The following is a 20,800-nucleotide window of genomic DNA, read 5'->3' as shown; positions in this document are numbered from 1 at the left end:
GAAGGGAGGGGTACGCAAGAGGAATACCATCCTGTGGAATAATTAGAAGGACGGATGTTAGCGTTGCATGTCTCTCGCGTTACCGAAACAAATCTATGTTTTACTTCAAAAACAATGTTGCTTACGGAGAGCTGCTCGGCTGGGTTGAGAGTATCCACACTCGAAAACTTTTTTAAATTTATCGCGAGAGGCCGCGCTATTTTTGGTGTTGTGAAAAATATCAGTTAGAAACCCTTGGAGTGCTTAAATGAAGAAATAGGCAAGGCAAAACTCGTTTTCAGAAAAGGAATTAAACCCATTGACTCCCGTGCCGCCCGTAACCGCTCGTGATGAACGTTGGCCTTTGTTCCACTTCTTAGGTCATCATCTTGACCAAAATTGGCATCACTTACAGTCAAGTTCTGCAGTAGCAAAGGATCTTTCCAGCGATACCCAGATCAGAGTGATTGGGTCAACTGAGCGTGAAATATGCACGAAGATGCTTAGAAATTTGAGTGAAAAACTGGGAGCATAATTTCCCTCTACTACACTTGGCTACTCCGTGCTAAGAATTCCCCGTCTCGATGATGCTTTCCCGGAAATTCTTTAATTGAAAGCAAGCCCAGTAGTAGGTCAACAACTGCAGCAAAAAGAAAGTCGAAAAAAAAAAAATTATAAAAGCCTTAAGACGTAGGACGCTTTCTCGTCCAAAAACTCAATATGCGCATGCCCGAGCAAAAATGTGATAAAACGCAATGCTAGTGGAGAAAAAGGTATGCTGTCTGGTTACAAATGCCTTTTTGAGTATATTGGAACTAATATCCAGGATAAAAATGTCCAAACTGTCCAAAAAATGCGTTTTTTTCCCAAAAATCTCCAGGTGTCAATGGGTTCCAAAAAAATACCAATAGCTTATTCTACTTACAGGTTCGTGTGGACTTTTAAATCTTTCAACGACAAGTCTGAAGTTAGCTGGAGTAACTTTGTTATCTGTTACACCCTGACCTAATCCTCTGTTGTCATCCTGGTAAAGACGGCGATCCAAAACAACTTGAAATTCACCTGTGTCACCGAAAAAATACTTCAGATCACGCTGTTGTCAATGAGTTTTCCCGTTTTTAAGTGCAGATTCTGATACAATAATTATTGAAAAATCCTGTTGCCAGGTTATTAAATAATCTGAGTATTAAAAACTGTATGGACTAGATATAGACTCAAATCAAAGATAGCTATAAATTTAAGTCAAAGCAAGACGTGGTTACCTTGATAAAGCCCTGCCACACCATTGGACTGAGCTGACAGGAGTGTTAAGCGTGTGGACTTGTCTTGAAGGAATGCCATAGAAGGTAGAGGGTAAAAGTTGGCTTGAATGGGGATCTTGTCCAGTTTTTTTCGCTTTTGCATCTGAAGGATGGAAAATTCAAAGACTGAATGACTACAGAAGCGAATGTTTCCTTAAACGAAAGAGTCCTATTTTGTTCATTAACTTTCCTCTACATTAACTTCAGCGTTATTGCTTAAGTAAAAACCTGCATGTGTGTGCTCATTGCACAAATATTCTTAGACACTTTGTTAATTATGCAGATTTATTAGGAATAAAATAATGTAAGCTACACCGCTCACCTGAAATCCATTCAAGTCGGTGTAAAATTCTCGACCGCTGTTCTGTACATTGCTTTTGATTCTCATCACTAATTCCTACATCAACAAGAATTGAAAATTATTCTTTTTTTCTCTAACATGTCAACGCATAAGACGACAAGATCAAATCTAAGATGCACCTATCGATCTTTTAAAGCCCATACCTTGTTTACTTGATCTCGTATATCCACTCTGTTTTGGATATCAAGCGTTCGTCCTTCAGGTCCTGTTATCAAAACATCAACAAACGTTTGGGCGACATCTTAGTTATTGGTTCCGTTGACATATAAGCCAACATTACAGGTATCTGCAGTTTCTAGATCGAACATTTTGTTGATAACGTTTACTTTTCGCGGGTTTTTGGACTCCATTGTACTCTTCTTTGACTCTTTTTGACGACTTTTATGTAGCTGTTGTATATAGTCCTGGAATGCTTAAACTCTCTTAACTGTGTTTCTGTGTCTAAAGTTTTGCAAAACGTATAACCTAATGAGTGTAACCTAACGCTTCACATGCAGATGGATGTCTGTAAACATTCGTTTGAGAACATTTCCCACGGAATGAAAAAGCAACTGAAACTGCTCCATACAAATTCAAAGCGGCCATCATCTGTTACAACACAGTGATAAAAAACAACTGAAAATCACTGAACTTACCAGACACGGAATAAAGCCTCACTATGTGCAGAACATTGGGAAGGGAAACTCGTACTTCCTGCATCTAAAGACGGAAAAACAGAAACATTTTTGATTGTGCTGGTTAAATAAACCCTTGTCTCAGGTTTTGTGTGTGCAGCTTTGGATCGTTACAGAACTTGTTCTTTCCGCAAAACAAACGAGAAAAGGTCATTCGATTCTATTTAATGTTACCTATCTAGTTACTATTAACACAAATTGCTTACCAGTTTTCCTTTGCTCACATACACCACTGGCTGCTCTCCCAGACCATGTGCCTACAGATTAACAACACAGAAACATTCAGAGCAATTCACATATTCGTTTCTCACAGCCACAACATCTATTTGTACCACGCGACGCTGACTTGGGTACTAGCTCAGTGCCCAAAATAACCATATGTTGGACGCTCCAACATTCTTCAGCAACCATTTTAGGGAATCTCATCCTCAAAGTTATTTTCAATGGAATAGTGATACCGAAAGATCAAATGTGTAACGAAATTCTAATACAAATCAGAGTATCCTCAGCGCAAAATCTTGGAATTTTGCGAAAAGGAAATTCTTCCCCAATGTCCTATTCTCAGGGTTCACTGAAACTAAAACAAACTGTACGCCTCAGAGATTTCTCATCGATACACACCTCAGCAGGCCCATTTGGCAGAAACAGATACGCTCCACTTCTGTCCCCGGAAGATTTTGTTCCATACGAGACAAAGTCAATGGCCACTTGCGTTACAGCTCCATCCTTATGTGTGATGGTCTGAAATATGATTGTGTGACATTAGTATCAATACTAACGTTACATTTTATCTTGGTGTCGGTGAAATGCACCTGCAAGGGATCACAAGAAACGGTGTCAAAATTACCTTCAAAAGCCCGCGGAGACTTTCAAATTCAACTTTGAGGTTTTCATTTTCCAAAATAATGCTTTCTCCTCCAGGTTGCCTGACATCATGTTTAAATTCCTGCCTGAAACATGAGATGTATAAAACGATTTTCAAATTGCAGTCCAATTAATTGACTGATAAAGCAGTTGCTAGAAAGCACATAAACTGTGTAGCCATCTATTGTGACGTATTCAGTAGGAAAAATAGGACATTCCCGAGTTACCTTGTGCCTCTACTTCAAACCGAGTCCGTGCAAAATCTTTCATATGAAATGAGTTTGATTTGCATGAAAATGAACTATGGAATGAGATACCAAGCTCTCTGAGAGAACTACCAAAGAAATAATTCAAACTCAGAATTAAAAACAAGCTACTAAGTGTTCTCGAAGATGAAGATTCCTTCATTGAGGTTCGCAGGATCATTTCTAAATTAAAATGTCCGTAGGAGCAGTAAAAAAAAAAACACCAACCAACAATCAAACAAATAAACAAAAAATATGTTATCTATTAATTCACATTCTTTTCCCACTTTTTCTTTTTATTTTATTCACTTTTTTTTCTAACTTTCTATTTTTCTATAATAGCAATAAAAGTAATTATTATCATAATAATAAATCATATGTAACTATTGATAGACTGGCCCACCTAGACTAGCTTAGCTATTCGTGGGCCAGTCTAACTGTAAAATGTAGATTTTTATCAAGAAATAAAATGATGATGATGATGATGTCGGGGGAACACATTTTCATGCGAATGATTTCGCACGAATCCTCGTTCTGACACAGAGGTAAAGGCAACTCGAAAATGCAATATTGCCTTGCCTAACTGCAGAAAATCATATCCAGATCTTCTAACTAAGAGTAGAGGCTTTAGCAAATCAACTTTTCAATTCTACAAATTAGAATCAATATTAGTCCTTAAGAAAGGGCTATTGATGGCTTGTCTAGTTCTAACCTTGGTTTTATAGAATTTCCAGCAGAATTATACTCTGTAATACTAGAATGTTCACACAATTTTGATCCAAGGCCTGACGATATAAAGTACGTGGTCAAACCCAGAGGAGCAACTTTGGCGACAAAAATTAGCTGAAAAATATAACGAGAGAGAAAAGGTAAAAAACATAGCATAACAACCACTATACACAGAAAGGCATCTGGGAAAACAACACTTAATCAAATATCCAATTAATTTATGCACTTGCTACAAACGACAGGGCACAGAATGGCAGCCAGCATTACCAAATTGAGAAAATTTGGTCACGAATGGGCCAAATTTAAAAATTGAGGAGTATTCTTTTCAAGATACTTGAAAGTCCCAAGTTCTTTGATTTCCAATGAGTTTTTCGAGGTTGTTTTTTCAGCGTCATGCACTCCAAAAACCACTCCAAAACTTGTCCAGGCTGCTGGATACTGTACCGCTTTAAAAATATCCATGTAACAATATCACATTATGGGTTCAATTTTCCTGTTCTTTACTTTTTTTTAAGTACATACAACACGTCCCCTGTCATATACAGAGAGATTTTTATTATAGATGACCATTGTACGCAGCCAGACTTCTTTATTGGATTTCTTACTTCATATTTAGCAGTCGAGATTCTGTCTCTATGATCCCACCAGACGTTCACTTGACTTGGAACTTCCTGTCCTTGACTGTCACTAACCTGAACACGAAAAAACACGATGGCAATTAAACGACTTCATAGCTTAATGATTCATGGGCTGCCTTGCTAAATGTACGCAGAGGCCTAAACGGTGAGTTCCCTCGCTACTTTAGTTCAGAGTTTGATCTGAGCCACCGCCATTGAGTCAACATCTTCGTCAGGAAAAAAACGGATTGGGCTTGTCATTGTGAGAAACTTCCCCCAGTTAAATGCAAAGATCTCTTTAACATGCACTGCCTGTGCTTAGTCCATACATACGTAATGGCTTTTTCATATAACCATCATCGCATATTGTTACATATGCATACAGTCTTTTTTGCACTGGTACCGCAGAATGTTGTACGGGCTTCTTTTCAACTACTTACGTTGCCAATCAGTGTCACTTACACAGTTGGACCGTCTACCCTCGTACCATATAATTAAATCTGTGCACTTTTTGTTCACTCCTTAAAGGAGCTCAGTCACGGTATTTTGAGTAATTTTCGCCATATACAAAATTACCTTTAAATGATAGGAAACCTGAAAATAACAGTTTAACAACATAGGAAAACACCAAAGAGATAACGATAAACCATAAAAGAACAAGGATGGCTAAGGATTGAGAAGATTAACACGGATTACAAACGACGAATTTGAAAAATTGCGGCTAAACTTTTCAATAAGCGCAAACCGTAACTTAGTACCAGGGAAAAGTAAGTGTAACCTGACAAACATTCCTGACTAGTGTTTTTATTTTTCCTTTTCATTTTTCCTTTTTTTTTTTTTTTTTTTTTGGTTTGGCGGAAGGGGAGCGGGGTAGTGTATGTATCTGTAATGATAAATACATTAAAGAATGACATACTACCATTGCAGCTGGGTCTGAGATGTGAAGGCTGACGACTTGCTCTCTTGCCGTGGTCAGGGAGTTGTACAACACCACTGCTCTGTAACAAGAAAAATTCAGTAGTATTCTCATTATTGGAGTGTTTCCATTTTGAGGAGTCCAAGTTTAACATTCAAGTTCAAATCATATCTACATGATGCCTTCTCTATGTAAAGTATGCTACAGGGGCAAAATGTAAACAACACCATACACAAATTTAGATGCACCTATTCAGGCTAAACATATAAACTCAAACTCAAAACTCACACTCAGATGGAGTCTACTTGACCTATGGCTCAAAACCGGCATTTAAATGACACAAATTGTTCAACTTCCATTGAGCCATGCGTAAAAAAAGTTAGAGGCCTCATGAATGTTAACTTTATTCAGCCATAAACCAAGCTAGTCAAAAACAGGTTGAACCAGGAAGTATATGAAAATATGAGATTGTAATATAATTGAGACAATACTGGGTCATTAAAAATTCATTTAAGGTGGCTCAAAACAGTTTCCAGCAGTTAGATTTGGATGGGTCATTATAACCACCCTGTATCACTTGATGCTACAATCATGGTATCAAAAAACTCCCCAATCATTGGTTAACACGTTTTCAAAAATTTAAGGTGGCTCTGAACCCTACGTGCAGATTTTTTTAAAACTTTGCCAAAAGTTGCGTCTTATCATGCTTATTAAAATTTGATAATATAAAAAACGTGCCGTTTTTGAATTATAAGCCCTACAGCTGTAATTAAGGGTGTTTTTAGCAGGTCATACTGTTATTATGGTAACCTATTGTGTCACGAAAATGATAACAACGTGTTCACCAATGATTGGGCAGTTTTTTAATACCATGATTGTAGCATGAAGTGATAAAGAGTAGTTGTAAACGTCCCATCACAATCTAAGTGCTAGAAACTGTTTTGAGCCACCTTAAATATTCATTCAGTTCACAAGGTTCAACATTTCAACTTTCACTCATGTACTGTGGCAAGCTCCAAGCCCGAATATCAGCAGTTATTCAGAAAAAATAAGCTCCCGCTCCTTCCCCAGAACTCATTCCCCCCTTAAGAACTGGAACCGACAAAGTGGTGGAAATCAAGCCAGGCAAGCTCTTGTCGGCCACATCACTGATTCAGTGATTACAGTGATGGCTGTTTACAATAATTGTAATCAGATTACACATTTCACAGGACTGTACGAATCTTAACTCTTCTGTAGGTACAGAACAACAATAATTCAGTCTACATGAGATGGAACTGTAAATTTCTACTGTACCTTGGTGTGTTGGATAATGTCAGCACTTCTTTAGTTGATAACGCATCTTGAGCCAGTCTGCTTTCGCCCTGAAGAGGTACATGTACAAGAAACTTACCAAAAAGACTAAGAAGTACTAGAGGCAAAGAGCGGTCTTCACTTAAGTGTCGAAAGTAATTTGCATTTACTTTGGTTTTGCATTACATAACTATGCTAAGTAATTGGCTTAAAAAAACATGTTATGTTGTCATCTAATCAGCAGTAAATTCAAATCAATGGTGACTCAAACTTGCACACATTGTTCTGCACTTTGCGCCAGCTACATGCATTCCCTTTGAGTTTCGTTGGTTTCACTGAATTGTCTGTGTCCTTTGTGACTCACCAGAGTGATTTCTTTGGTTTGGGTTTTACAACACTCAGTTGAAAATTGCTCTAATGAACTTGTGTAAATTATATTCTGTACATAACAAAGCTCAATATAAATCATATTCAGTAGGATTGAGTGCACATACAAACTTAAGTGGAGGTAACACTGGGTCTGGTGATGTGTAATGAGACTTGTCAGACGTCAACAGAAAATGGGCAGAGTCCTGTATCACTCGCTGCAGATCATTCAATGATCGGTGCATCCTAAAGTTGAATAAACACATTCCATATTACTGTGCAGTCCAATACAACCATGATCATAGTGAACATCACAACAATCACACAATTCATGACAAACACATTATTAAATAATACTAGATATGATTAGCACAACTGTCTACTGGTAAGTTCAAGACCTATGCAATCTAAATGTTGAAAAGGCAAAATTAATACTGATTAAGCACAACTTAAAAATATGTTTGATTAACAAACATGCCTTGTAGCATAATCAACAACAACAAAGTCCTTAGCTGTGCCAGTGATGCCGTCATGATGTTGGAAAAGACCCAAGTTGCGGCGTGCGCCAGTCAGTAGACCATACAGCTGCTCCACAGCAAAACTTGAACTTCCATGGTGACGAGAATGAGATTCAGCCAAGGTGAAAATTATTTCAGCAGCCCTTCAAAACAAAAAGCAAAACATTTCACTTGCACATTCAATAGGCAATGCATGCAAAGGGATTTAGCTACATTCCCTCTGCATGCATGATGCACCTTGGTACACCTTTTTTTGCCCTTAAAATGCAGACCTGTAGTATATTATTAACCAGCACCATTGGCCTGCAATGGATACAAACAATTGAGTTACATAATAACATACTAGACCTTTAAATTGGTTACTTCCTCAAAATGAACTGTGAACAAATCAATTAAATTTTATAGCTATTCATTTTGCCTCACAACATGGCTTTCAGTTTGGACTAATCATCTAAAATTCACTGTGCCAAAAAGTTCCTTGTTTCTACAACTGAAAAAAAAAAGTTAAAAATGTGCAAAACTGCATGGATGCTGTTCTATCTCATAAATACACGTTCATTTAGTGCACGCAATACAATGTAGCTATTAAACTTCTTTCAATTTATACTATCTAAAGGCTTTGATATGCAAATGTTAAAAGAGCTGTACAGAGGTATAACTGTAATGAGTATCTTGTTAATGCGACTATTGGTTCAAACTGAGCAGCTTTCTGAATAGTAACTGGTTTCTAAATGTAAAACAATCTTGGAATGATGCACTCAAACAAGCATCGCTTCAGGAAATACCTGTGGTGTGACTCCAGTGCCCTATCCATATGCTTATAAAATGGTCTTGATGTGTAATAGCCACTCCAGTAATGATCTTCCCTATAACAGAAAATTTTGTACATTTTTGTTTCACCTCTCATTAAACAATGAAGCAATTACAAAAAGCACCTGATACAAAGTGTACCTCAGTCTATACCACCAAAGACAACTACGTCCACCATCAAACTAAACACAGGTGTATTAAATAATATTTAGTAATCTAAAAAGTTCTAATTTTATTCATGGGATCTCCAAGCTCAACTAAAACACCCAAGAAATAACAACCTGTCAGCATAAGTGAAGAAGTCTCCGCTCAAAGCTGGGAAGTCTTTTGGTTGAGTGCCAGGCTCAGCCCCTAGAATAAATAATACTTCAATTTAATCAATGAGACAGACACATCACCATAAAAAATGGTGCCATCTTTACAAATCAGAGCACAGGGATAGAATGTGTTACAAGGGTTGGAGCTTAGAAGGTGACTGAGATTAGAAGGAGGGGAGGGGGAACAAGACTACTGACAACGCTTTCCATTTTGGCATGGACCATTTACTAGGCACTTTCATAACATTAATTCAAGTACTTTTGTGTCCAGTAGTTTGTTAAACTTGACAAGCAAAAGAAACATTTCCATTTTGAATAAACTAATAATTATTATTAAGTTTGCACACAAACAGCATTAGCATCACAAGTAAAACTATGTTTATTTACCTGCAATTTTCCACAGTGCATTGAAATAATCACTTAGAGTGCCAAACTGCACCTGTTCACGAAAGAAAAGTGTTCTTACCTCAAAATCAAAGTAATACAAATGTGACACAAGTTTGTAAACATAAAATGAGTAGATGAAAATCCATGGGTTTCATGAATGTTTTCAGCAGGAGGACAACTGGTTTTCACAGGCAGGCAAAACTTTTTGAACTGAACTTCTTTATAAGAAAAACTTTCCTCTAGATGGTCAAACCAGGCGAGCAAAATTATCCTCAGAGCCAGTCAATTTGCCCAGTTAGCAGTGTCCGGCCCTTATTGAAACCCCTGAAATCCCTATAATCTGACTAATCTTCATCCGACTTCCCATATTCCACCAACTCTATGACAATAACAGCAATCTTGATTAGTATACCTACATGTATTATCATCAGAGTGTGAATAACCAGTCATTACCTTTGCCTTCAGCTCAGGATGGGAATTGATATAATCCATCAATCTCTGTAAAATGTTAAAAAAATAATATCATTAAATTATGTTTAGCTCTGACTCATACTTCATAGCCCTCTACACATATAGAGAGAGACTACCAGATGTTTGTGAACGTAATGTGGTCATCTGGATCAAACTGAATCAAAGTCTCTGGTCACTGAAATTGATTCAGCAGTCTCACAAAAAAGATCCTATGTGACTGTATTACCTCTTAGATTCCTTTTAAAGGATTTCAATCTCCCAGGATTCCCATGATTATTTCAAAATACCTGGTAATTGCTGTACTGTTCATGTGTCTCAAATGTAGTTTCATATCGAAAATCATCTCCCAAGGGAACAAACAAGACATTGGATCTGTAAAGTTGAGCTTTCTTCTTGTACTGATCAAGTAGTAAGCGGGCTCTGTAAGGTGCAGAGAATGACATCATCATAAATAAAAATGCTGAGATTTGCAAGCAACTACAGGGCTCGAGAAAAAAAAAATTTGAATTCCAGCTTGCCCTTCAGACCATTTTGTTTGGCCAGGGCAAGTCTTAGTCTGCTCTTTTTTGATTTACCTCCGGGCAGAGACATCACCTGAGCCCTTGCCCATCAGGCAAGTGACAATGAAAAGTCACTTGCCTTGGAGGAAAATCAAATTGTCGCACAACCAGATAGCAATTTTTTCAAACCCTGAAAATGGAGTACTGTTATAATTTTTGTGTTCATCATGTATTTAGTCCCTCCCAACTTGATGTCTAGCCATGCTATTTTCAGGTAGGATGTACTTGTAATACCTAGCACATTTTTGTAACATTGTTTAATTGGAACATGTACTGAATGAAAATTTTTCACATTTACATGTACAAGATCAAATTCTAATTAATTAAGCAACAGATAATGAAGTCAGATACGTTTAGTATAAAGCGTCATCATGACAAGTATTGTTAAAATAATGTAGTTACAATGCATACACTACCTTGATCCAACATTGTTATTATCAATCCTTACAGGTGGAATTCTCCATGGGCAAGTGATTCCACCACCTGGCAAGCGACGGAAATCAAACTGGCAACAAATCTGAAGAAATAAACAAACTCGTTACCACACTACAATGTCGTTATAGCACTGGCATTCCAAAAACAAAGTAAAGGATGAAGAGAGCCAGCAAAGGAGCACACAATTAAATCATTTGTTGCTAGTTCAAACTGATCAGAGTTTTCTCCCCAATGATAACCCCACATACCTGTATAAGGGGCCTATAGATTTCATTTATTCACAAAATAATTAATGCAGTCATACCTTTGGATCTGGCCCACAGGTGTGAGGTACATCATAGCTGTAAAATGGCATCATGTGGCAAAACATGTCCGTTGTTGATCCGTGATCTGAAATTCAAAATGTATACATTTCGTTTTAAATAAGCATTTGTAATGACTAATACAAGTTCTGCAAAAACAAACTTGTACAAAATGACCTAGAGCAAGGCATTCCTTATAGATCCTAAGTGATTATCACTGACATTGACACAGACAAGTCAACCTTTGGGGAGTGTTTCAGTTATCACTTGCTAAGATTTTACTTTCTTTGGGCAACAGAGAAAATTAGAACATGAGTTAAATATTAACATGCCTACACTTAAGGCCATACATGCAGGTTTGAAACAGACATATTGTCTCTTCATACATGTATCATCATTAGTTGTCATGGCTGATCAGAGTTGCAACTTACCCCAATTTTGCCGCCACATGAACTCAAGATTTTTCTCCTTGGCAAGGTGCTTTTTCACCTGATAATGAGTCCTTTGAATCAACATGGCATGGAAACCCACACGTCGCAGAAGATAAGCCATGGTGGGCGTGTGTCCAAATGGATCAATGGCCCACCCAGACATTGGCTTTATTACTGAACCAAGGTTTTTTTCAATCCACTGATGCCCTTCAATCATCTGATCCAGCATGGCATAGTAATGTGTGTTGGCCTCGTCAGGCATCACCCATCCACCTGTTACAATCTCTAACTGACCGCCAGTTAGTTGCCTGAAGAACAATGCATCAAGTACAGTCAAAACCAGCATACAGCAGGTATCCCAAGCTCCCTAGGAGACCTGAACATTATTAAACAACATGGCATAACAGCATAGATATAAGAGTTTGTATGGGAATGTAACAAACATACGTAACAGTTTTAACTGTGGAAGAGAAATTGAATAAATATGACTTACTTCAACTCTTTTACGTGTTTCTTTTCCCCCATGCCGTTTTGGAGCCATTTCAAAGTTATTCCAGCAACTTTCAATTTCATCACGCTCCTCTCTATGTATATTCCTCAATGTAAGCAACAATAATACTTGCAGTGAACAATATCCCTTCATCCACTGGGGTCACTAAGTCCTTTTTCAAACAGTCCGTGCACGGAACATACAGTCAGTGCATCATTCAACGGGTCTCGATGGGAAACACTTGTGAGATTTGCAAGCTGAAATTTTCCTCCAGTGAAGGGAAGATTGTTAGAGCAACTATCGCACATGCCCTAGGTGGAATCTTAAGGTGATCAGAGCGTTTGGAGCGAATTTATGGCTGTTCCTTCAGTTGATCTGCTGGGCTTCACCACTCAAGTTGCCTACCTTGAGGAATGCATATAGAGAGGAGAACGATGAAACTGAAAGTTGCTGGAATCACTTTGAAACGGCCCTCAAACGGCACAGAGATAAAAGTAACACACAGAAGAGTTGAAGTAAGTCATTTTTACTCAATTTCTTTCCATACATGTACTTCAAACTGTTAAATACGATTGTTACATTCCCATACAAACTCTCTTATATTCACGCTGATACGCAATGTCATATAGTAATGTTCACAGCTCTCAAGGAGCTTGGGATACCTGTAGTATTACTGACTTAAGTTAACAATGATATTTCTTTTAAAATTTAAATACAGTGTGGGTTTTTTAAATCAACTGGGCCAGGAAATACTTCACTTGCTGTGTTTTACTTAACAGCATGCCTTGAGTAGTCTGAACTAATTTCTTTTAATTAATTATAATATACATTCAAACAGTTTTTCCATACATGTATATGTATAAAACAATTCAAAAAGTGAAAGGCTGTGTTTTTCATTTATACCAATTATTTATTGTTCTTACTCAAGAGCAAGCTTTTTCCTTGTATCATCAGCATCTTCCCACCACATTGACAAATATGACATTTCTGCCCAGATGAACTTTCTTCTTTTGTCTTCAGCAAGTGCATCAACTACATTGTCAAGGATATGTCGTGTCTGCTGTGTGTAATACTGATCTAGAGTTTTGATCCAGCCTATCAAAAAGAAGAAAAAGAGATTGCGTCAAACAAGTAATTCAAGGCAGAGAGTTTACATGTAATAGGGGAATCCTTGCTTACAACATTAGCCTCATCAGCATAAGCAATTCAGTTTCTGATGGAGCTACAAATAAATCAGTGCTGAATATTGAAAGGTCATAGTATGATTAACTCTACCAATGAATATGAGCCTGATGTATTGAATACGTTCTGTGCAACAAGGGTTCAAAAACTCAAACTTTTACAAAGAATATATGAGCTCATTAATGCTTTGCCACCCAGAAATTCTGCAGTTTTTTAAAGACAATATCTCCTCGAATGTTACACCCAAAGAGCTAAAAATTTCACCATGTATTAAGTTTCACTAGCTCTTTGGCTGTCTGGAGTCAATTCATATCTAACATGTTTCCTTCTGTATGCAAAGACATATGCAAATGAGCAAAAATTATGTAAACAATGACGTCAGCATGAATCCTTCTATAAGAGCTCACAAAAGTGTGGCTCTAGGTAAGTGGTACTTTTGCTATGTACATGTAGACTCAATTTATACAGTCCTGAGAGCACTGACTCTTTAATCCTGTAGGTCATATTGTGAAACTTTTTTTTTGCTACTGATGTAGTATAATTGTATATATTATAAAGCCGAAGATAAAAAGAAATTTAGGAACTAAAAATTCATGTAGTTTTATCTGACGTATTTTCTTTGTTCCAAATGTATTAATAACAGTAAACCACAATCCTTTTTTAATAACAAAGGAAAATATAAAATACTGTAATCAAACTTCAGCTTTCAGTAGTTTGAAATCATTTTGATTTCAAACTTATTTTAAGACCATGTCTGCACATGGCCAAAGCAATCCACTTCCATAACTCGTCCCAATTTCTATAACAAGAAGCAATGAATTACACACTGTCCCCCTGGATGGATCTGGATCATCTTTAGAAGCAACTGGTTAGTTATTTTGGTTAGTTGTTTATTTGTTCTATTTCACTTAGTTAATTATTTGCTATTAGGCGCATTGAGCTGAGAAATGCATCCTAAAAAAATGTAAATTATTATTATTATCTGACTTCTTATTTATAATGATACCCTATGGGACAGTATGTGGAGAAGGGCACTGTGGTAGTAACATTACAATTTGCCTTTAACATACATGTAATGCTTGGGCCCAGACACCCCTGCATGTAACTATATTACTCAAAACATACAATACCTGGATCATTATGTGAGTGAGGTACCACAAAAACATTAAGTGGTTCTTGATCAAATTGTTTATCATCATATCGCACATCCCAGCCTTGCTTCCATGCACCGCCATCAATGTCATCAAACGGCATCACATCAAACATGTCTAACATCTGTAATGAGAGTTTACATCAACATTGTCAGCAGGATGCCAGTTGGATGTCCAGGAGCCCAAAGGAAGTCATATCATTTTTATTTATTATACATATTATCATTTTATTATTCACTCACTCGTTTGGCAGCACCAGCCCTTTATACCCCTGGGAGGAGAATGGCCCAAGAATATGGCACAATGAATGGGGCCTTTGCATGACCATGTCATGTGACCTGGTCAGTGTGGAAGGAAATAGAAACCACAAATGGAAAGAAACGGGCATGATGAAATTGGTACATGTAACTTCAACTCTCCAAGTTGCAACCATTTTAGTTGCCATGGCGACTAGAATTTTGGAGCTGGCGACTAAATTAGAATGCAAGTCGCCAGCTCGGCGACTAAAATTAATGTGACCTGTGCGTCAGGAGCTTGAGCGGACTATCATCCGGAGTGAAAAGAAAAACATTCTGAGCAATGATTAAGAATTCACTTTGCAAAGCTAGTTGTTGTGGGATTTTAACCAACAGAAATGGAGATTGAATAAAATGAAATGTTACACGGTAAACAAAGATCAAGGAATTGCATTCAGTTGAGCTTGGGATGCAACGAAAATCGTTCCACTCGACTGAACTTTGGCACGTGACAATTTTAACTGGAAGCATGAGACAACGCACACAATCCGGTCATGTGCCATCGAAAAGAAGAGGAATTGCAAAAGCTTGGAAAGCTTGACGGTGACAGGATCCACAATATATCTGAGAAACATCCAAATGTATTTGAGAAACGTATTTTGTTTTAGTGGACACGAAAATACTTCACTTGACAGCAAACTTGATAACACAAGCACAGGGGATTCTATAAATAAAAAAAAACTGTGATGAAAAGCAGCTCGCAGTCGTAAATAAAGTTCACTTGTGTGAACGAACCTGGGTTTATTTTTAAATTGTCAAAGATTTCATCAATAAAAAATATCCGTCTTAGTGATTGCCCTAAAACTTGTGAAAGTATTTTCGCATTGAGTATTCACGTTCCGCGGTTCGCATATTAAATTCAAAACAACAAACAATTTGAGCGTGAACTTTTCTGTCCATTTCAATACAGTCTTTAATTTTCAGATGAAGTTTTATATCGTTTGCTTATTTAAGCAGAAAACGAGGTTGAACATTTAAAAAAGATCATAAGCAATAAGGTAAAAATACTGTTCACTTTATGGTCTCAGCAAGAATTTGAGGCTGCCTTGATAAACATTGGAAAACTTTCCGCCATTCAGCTGCAAATGAGGCTACCTTATTTTAACTTGGTATAATCTGTGTCGTTTGCACTGCTCCTGTTGTGTGAATTATAAATGATATACACAAATATTTCTGTGTTTTGTGAAGCGACTTTTTTTCTTAATTTTCATCAAATATTTTCGCGGGGAAAATGGTGGTAAACATACATTTCATTCATACATGCTCACGCTTTTTCATGATTGATTTCACAACCAGCGCCAGCAGTGAAGGAATGGTTCAAATCCTCAAAAAGATCAAGAAGACCATTTCTTCAATCTGAAGTCCATACCACATGTGGTTTCTAAGTTTTAATGCAGAAATATGGATTTCTGTGTGCTGGCTGTAGACTTGTAAATATGTGTCACTAGTATAGATTAAAAACAAAAAAAACTTTATTTCATAGCATGAAAGTTTGAATTGTTTGGAGTGCTCAAGTCATTCCTAAGTTACCATTTAAGACTAGTGTGATTATAAAATATCAAAAACTCAAGCAAGAGTTTATAATGAGGATAGTCTGAACCTTTGGGTTTTGATATTTGTGGTGTCACTTGTAAATCAATAGAGCTATTTGAAGGCATGTACATTTGCATTATTATAACCATTGTAGAAGATTTATTGAAAGTGAAAGCCAATCAATTTAAAATGACTGAATGAGAACTGTGATCAACTCACAACACTGTTGCAATAATATAGTACTTTTTCATTGTGATCAGAAACTATTTCATTTGATCATCAATCATTCCAATAAAAGCATATTTGAATCAACATTAGGTAGTTCTTTCACTGAACGGGACTTCAATTTACTTGGTGGTTCAAGGAAAATGTTATTAATAATACAGTTAGATAATAATAAGATTATTATTTATTAATTAATTATTAATTTATGCATATATTTTGGCAACTAAAATTTTTCACTGGCGACCAAACCTGAACAGTCAGTGGCCAAATGGCCACTAAGGAAAAAAGTTAACTTGGAGGGTTGATCTTAAGACTTTCAATTTTGAGGCTGATTATGTTTTAGTGTGAGATTTTAGGACAGTTTCATAGTTGGAAAATATAAATGATTTGCACATTAATTTGTATTTTGGATGACAAGGCTTACCATCCAGCGGTGTTTTTCCTTTTAACTTATATGTCTTGTTAATTTTTTAAACCTTGAGATTGCCATAACATCTCACACTTTAAACGAGTGGCCTCTGAATTGTAAATCTTACTAATTTCAACACACTCTTATTTCTTCATTATGACTGCCAAGGCCTTGTGACATGGTCATGCAAAGGGCCTTTTGAAGGTCAGTCTGCCCAATCTGGAGTCTAATGTGCTAGCCATAACACTGTAGGTCACCATATTCAAGGCTGCATTCTAATGAGCACCTACTCACCTGAAACAACTACATGCAAGTTACGAGTGTGAGCGACTAAGTTTTTATTAAATTCTTTTTTGGCTTGAATTTTAAAAATACTATCACACACTTAATATGGGCTATTGACCAAGCATGAGGTCAAAATTGCTGCAAATTAGCCAAGATCCTTTTTGGAAGTTCACAAACACTTCTACAAAGTTAAACAGGTAAACAAAGATCAAGACCAATATCCAAACATTTTGACCAAACAAGCCTGATTAATGAGGGATTTATTTACATGGCATACAGGAAGCAAATTTTATCATTAGATACAATAAATAAATTTCAGTCAAACCTCTCTACAACGGCAAGTTTTTTTGGTCTCGGCAGACAGTCCATATATTCACTGTTATGTTAACCTATCTACAATGGCCACTAAAACTCAGCCCAGCTGCCAAAATAACCTCTTGGCAATGGCCAGTTATTCACTGAATGACTAAACAGCATATACAAAACCCCATTTTGTTACTCTACAAGGTCACCAAACTTGATCTGCACTGTGTGTCGTTGGACTCTGTTTCTGTTAAGTTTCTGTTTTATTGATACATTTTGATTTGTACATGTATATACTAACTAAGCATTTTTTTGAAACAACAAGTTGCCCCCCCCCCCCCTCCCCTCAAAAAAGGTGTCAGATTACACCCCGCCCATGCCTCTCCATAATGACCAACTCTCTACAATGCCACTCTCCTCTGTCCCTAAGGTGGTCATTGTGGAGAGGTTCAACTGTATTATTAATAACAGCCAGTACAGGGCTCGCAAAAAACTTGAAGTCCACCTTGCCCTTCGGAGAAGCAGCTCTCAAATTTGCTTGCCCTGGGTACATGTAAGTCTTGGTTTCCTCTTTTTAAATTGAGTTGGCAGACAACTTGCCTGGACCCTTGCCCATCAGGCAAGTGAGAATGAAAAGTTACAGGTACAGGTACTTGCCTGCCAGGAAAATCTACTTGTCCCAGATGAACGGACGGCACCATTTTGGAGCCCCGCAGTAATTCACGCTTACACAATGTACCAAAGGAGAAGCAAATTCTAGTTCTTACCTTCACATTTGCAGATTTTCCTGATGCTGTCCCAGAGAACACACAACCATCGTCCACATCACTGGCTTGCATTTCAGGTCTTCTTACTAATGGCACATCCTCTTGTTTTTTAACAGGAGGGATTGGTTTGTGTCCTTTGAATTTTAATTTCTCAACACTATTTTGCATATTGCTCATAATTTTACCAGATCTTTGTATATTCCCTTCCAGTTTATTAATGTCTTTCTCAAGAGCATTCAGAGGATCTTCAACTTTCTGTTTCATCTGAAATATACAGCAACAAAAAAAATTAATTTCTTACATGTTGACTCACTTAATGTCATGTATTTGAAGCAAAACGTTGTAGCAACACTGTGTAAATGGTCACTTGAAAACATAGCCAGTCCAGCCTTATTAACAATTATCAGTATTTCCCCAATTCCTAAAGTCAGGCAGCACTATATAAGCAAAATAATTTTGGTATAATTATTATACGCTCAGAGTATATCAGAGGAACAGGGTCAATCTGTTACATGGACCTGTACAGCACACCCTGTACCAGATCACAGGATTCTATTTCAACAATGCTATTCCACGCTCCAAGTAAGTGACAACAACAAAAATATTGTTGGAATCAGTCGTAAGCTCAAACATTTTGTCATTATAATTATTTGTAAATTTACATTTAGTTTTAAATAAAAGTTTAACCACTTGTAAGTCAGGTGCATGTTAAGTGCCTCATTTATTATATGTATTGAGAATTAGATCAGTAATAATTATTAACTATAAACTTGATATCTCTCCTTCCAATTCTGAAATACACCACACACCACAATCCTATTCAAGATCAAGATTTAATATACTACGTTCCAATACAACTTAATACCGATAACCCAGTGTTTTCAAAACAAGCTGCCAACTGCCGGAGTTCGGTCGTCTGCTTGATTATATATTGCCAGCTAATCTGGTTTATAGCAATTAGCTTGCAACAAACAAATTCGGCATGTGTTTTATAAGATGGCAGAGTAACTTCACACTCAATTTTGCAATTTTTTTTCATTCTCAAATTTTTTATGCAATAGGAAGCTAGTAACTTAAAGCATCCACTGTATTTTGTATTTTACAGGATGTGGTTGTGTCATTGCTACCAACTCTTTCAGCTGCAGATGCCTATTGTACTTCAAAATATTTTGAAACTCCTCATAGCCCATGAGAATTCATTCATGAGTAAAATCAATGTTCTCATATTTTTGTACTTTTTGCTAGATCATTTTGCACTTAAACAAAACTATTTTTTTTTAAATTTCCTTTTATTTTCATTGAGAGGAAGCCAATTATTCTATTTATGCAGCTTCAAAACAGGTGGATAGACATGTGAACAGATTGTAACTTAGGCACACTCTGAAATCACAAGTACAAAAGTGTCCACAGTGGGATTAAACAATAACAGTATATTGTATACATGCAAGACAAAGACTATAACATCAGGTTAAGAGGTCATCTTTTAACGTTAACTTGCTACTCAAAATCTTAATGAAGCGAAGTTCCATCACTAAATTCCATTCTATAAAAGTTATAATTATTTTTTTTTTTTTATACGTATCACATATTATCAATGTTATGAGCTGCACAAAACTTCTTAAGCTACATTCTGATCTAATTTGGTGAAATCAATCATCTTTCAAACCAATAATTATCTTGTGTCAACTTTTCAAGCTCAAATCCAAATGGTGTTTCATGCAAAACTGGAGAGGTGTCAAGTCCTCAATTTCAACTATTTTCTTTCAAAACATATTATTATTATTATCATCCTGTTATTTAGAGCGGAGAAGAAAGAAGGTTCACAGACAAAAAAAATTCGTGGAATAATTCCAAATTGTAATCTACAAAACCAAAAGCTTAAAGTCATAATAATTATAAGCTTAATCAGGTCAGTGGCTTAAAGCTGGCATAGTGCATAGAAACCCCCTGTAGACGTTGTACAAATCGAATCCCAAACAACCAATAGTCGAAGAAGAGGAAAAAATATATTAAGCATGGCTAAACAGGTGGAAACACTACACACAAGCACAAAGAGTTAAATACTTAATTAAGGTTAATAATATGCAAGTTTTATGAAAACCTGTTGTCGGCTCGCGCGCGTGCATTTCTCCTGCTTTCGCGCATTCGCGTCTGTGTGAAAGTATACGTTGCGGCTTCTTTATCTCCTCTTCAACAAACTCTCTATATTTATGATTTCATTCACTGAGAGGTTTCATTTCTCTATTTAAATGTCTTCGTATCTTTGCGCTAAACTGTAATTTTCTTGTTTTCACAATCTACCAGCTACAAAGCTACAAGCTAGTAGCTCTCTCCCGCAAATTTACCTCGGCTTTGAAGATTTCTTGAGAGCTTGGCAATCGCCCTAACTGATCAACTACCAAGTACATGGAGAAGAACAGGACACAGAACATGGCCCCACCAAGAAGTACTATCCATTTTTTCATTGTCCACGAAAAACATAAAATGCTCTAACAAAAATAACAACACGCACAACACTGCACTCTCTCGGATTCTATCTATCGTCGCGACTCGGCAATGGGAGATTGGTCACTAGTGTCAAGA

General features: G+C 36.9%; 1 protein-coding gene across 1 annotated transcript in view; it reads right to left on the bottom strand.

The window, feature by feature from the left end:
- LOC110054153 (alpha-mannosidase 2x-like) overlaps positions 1-20,767 on the bottom strand; it is a 23,551-nt gene extending 2,784 nt beyond the window's left edge. Inside the window, exons 1-27 of the mRNA XM_089278616.1 lie at positions 20,563-20,767; positions 18,218-18,481; positions 14,379-14,523; positions 12,990-13,161; positions 11,577-11,884; positions 11,148-11,233; positions 10,825-10,925; positions 10,136-10,268; positions 9,831-9,875; positions 9,378-9,429; positions 8,955-9,024; positions 8,649-8,729; positions 7,824-8,006; positions 7,474-7,591; positions 6,983-7,050; positions 5,690-5,768; positions 4,759-4,845; positions 4,137-4,267; positions 3,163-3,265; positions 2,937-3,056; positions 2,522-2,572; positions 2,277-2,340; positions 1,785-1,846; positions 1,603-1,677; positions 1,242-1,383; positions 905-1,041; positions 1-31 (exon numbers count right to left, since the gene is read on the bottom strand). The exon at positions 1-31 is cut by the window's left edge and continues 263 nt beyond it. Coding sequence (XP_089134742.1) covers positions 1-31; positions 905-1,041; positions 1,242-1,383; positions 1,603-1,677; positions 1,785-1,846; positions 2,277-2,340; positions 2,522-2,572; positions 2,937-3,056; positions 3,163-3,265; positions 4,137-4,267; positions 4,759-4,845; positions 5,690-5,768; positions 6,983-7,050; positions 7,474-7,591; positions 7,824-8,006; positions 8,649-8,729; positions 8,955-9,024; positions 9,378-9,429; positions 9,831-9,875; positions 10,136-10,268; positions 10,825-10,925; positions 11,148-11,233; positions 11,577-11,884; positions 12,990-13,161; positions 14,379-14,523; positions 18,218-18,481; positions 20,563-20,682 — 3,028 coding nt within the window. The 5' untranslated portion in view covers positions 20,683-20,767. The remainder of the gene's footprint in view (positions 32-904; positions 1,042-1,241; positions 1,384-1,602; positions 1,678-1,784; positions 1,847-2,276; positions 2,341-2,521; positions 2,573-2,936; positions 3,057-3,162; positions 3,266-4,136; positions 4,268-4,758; positions 4,846-5,689; positions 5,769-6,982; positions 7,051-7,473; positions 7,592-7,823; positions 8,007-8,648; positions 8,730-8,954; positions 9,025-9,377; positions 9,430-9,830; positions 9,876-10,135; positions 10,269-10,824; positions 10,926-11,147; positions 11,234-11,576; positions 11,885-12,989; positions 13,162-14,378; positions 14,524-18,217; positions 18,482-20,562) is intronic.
- Positions 20,768-20,800: the final 33 nt, after the last annotated feature.

The sequence above is a fragment of the Orbicella faveolata genome, unplaced genomic scaffold (genome assembly GCF_042242905.1).
Source record: "Orbicella faveolata isolate gen_17 unplaced genomic scaffold, um_ofav_v1 contig_1, whole genome shotgun sequence".
NCBI classification, from domain to species: Eukaryota; Metazoa; Cnidaria; class Anthozoa; order Scleractinia; family Merulinidae; genus Orbicella; species Orbicella faveolata.
This window is presented reverse-complemented; position numbering and strand designations above follow the sequence as displayed.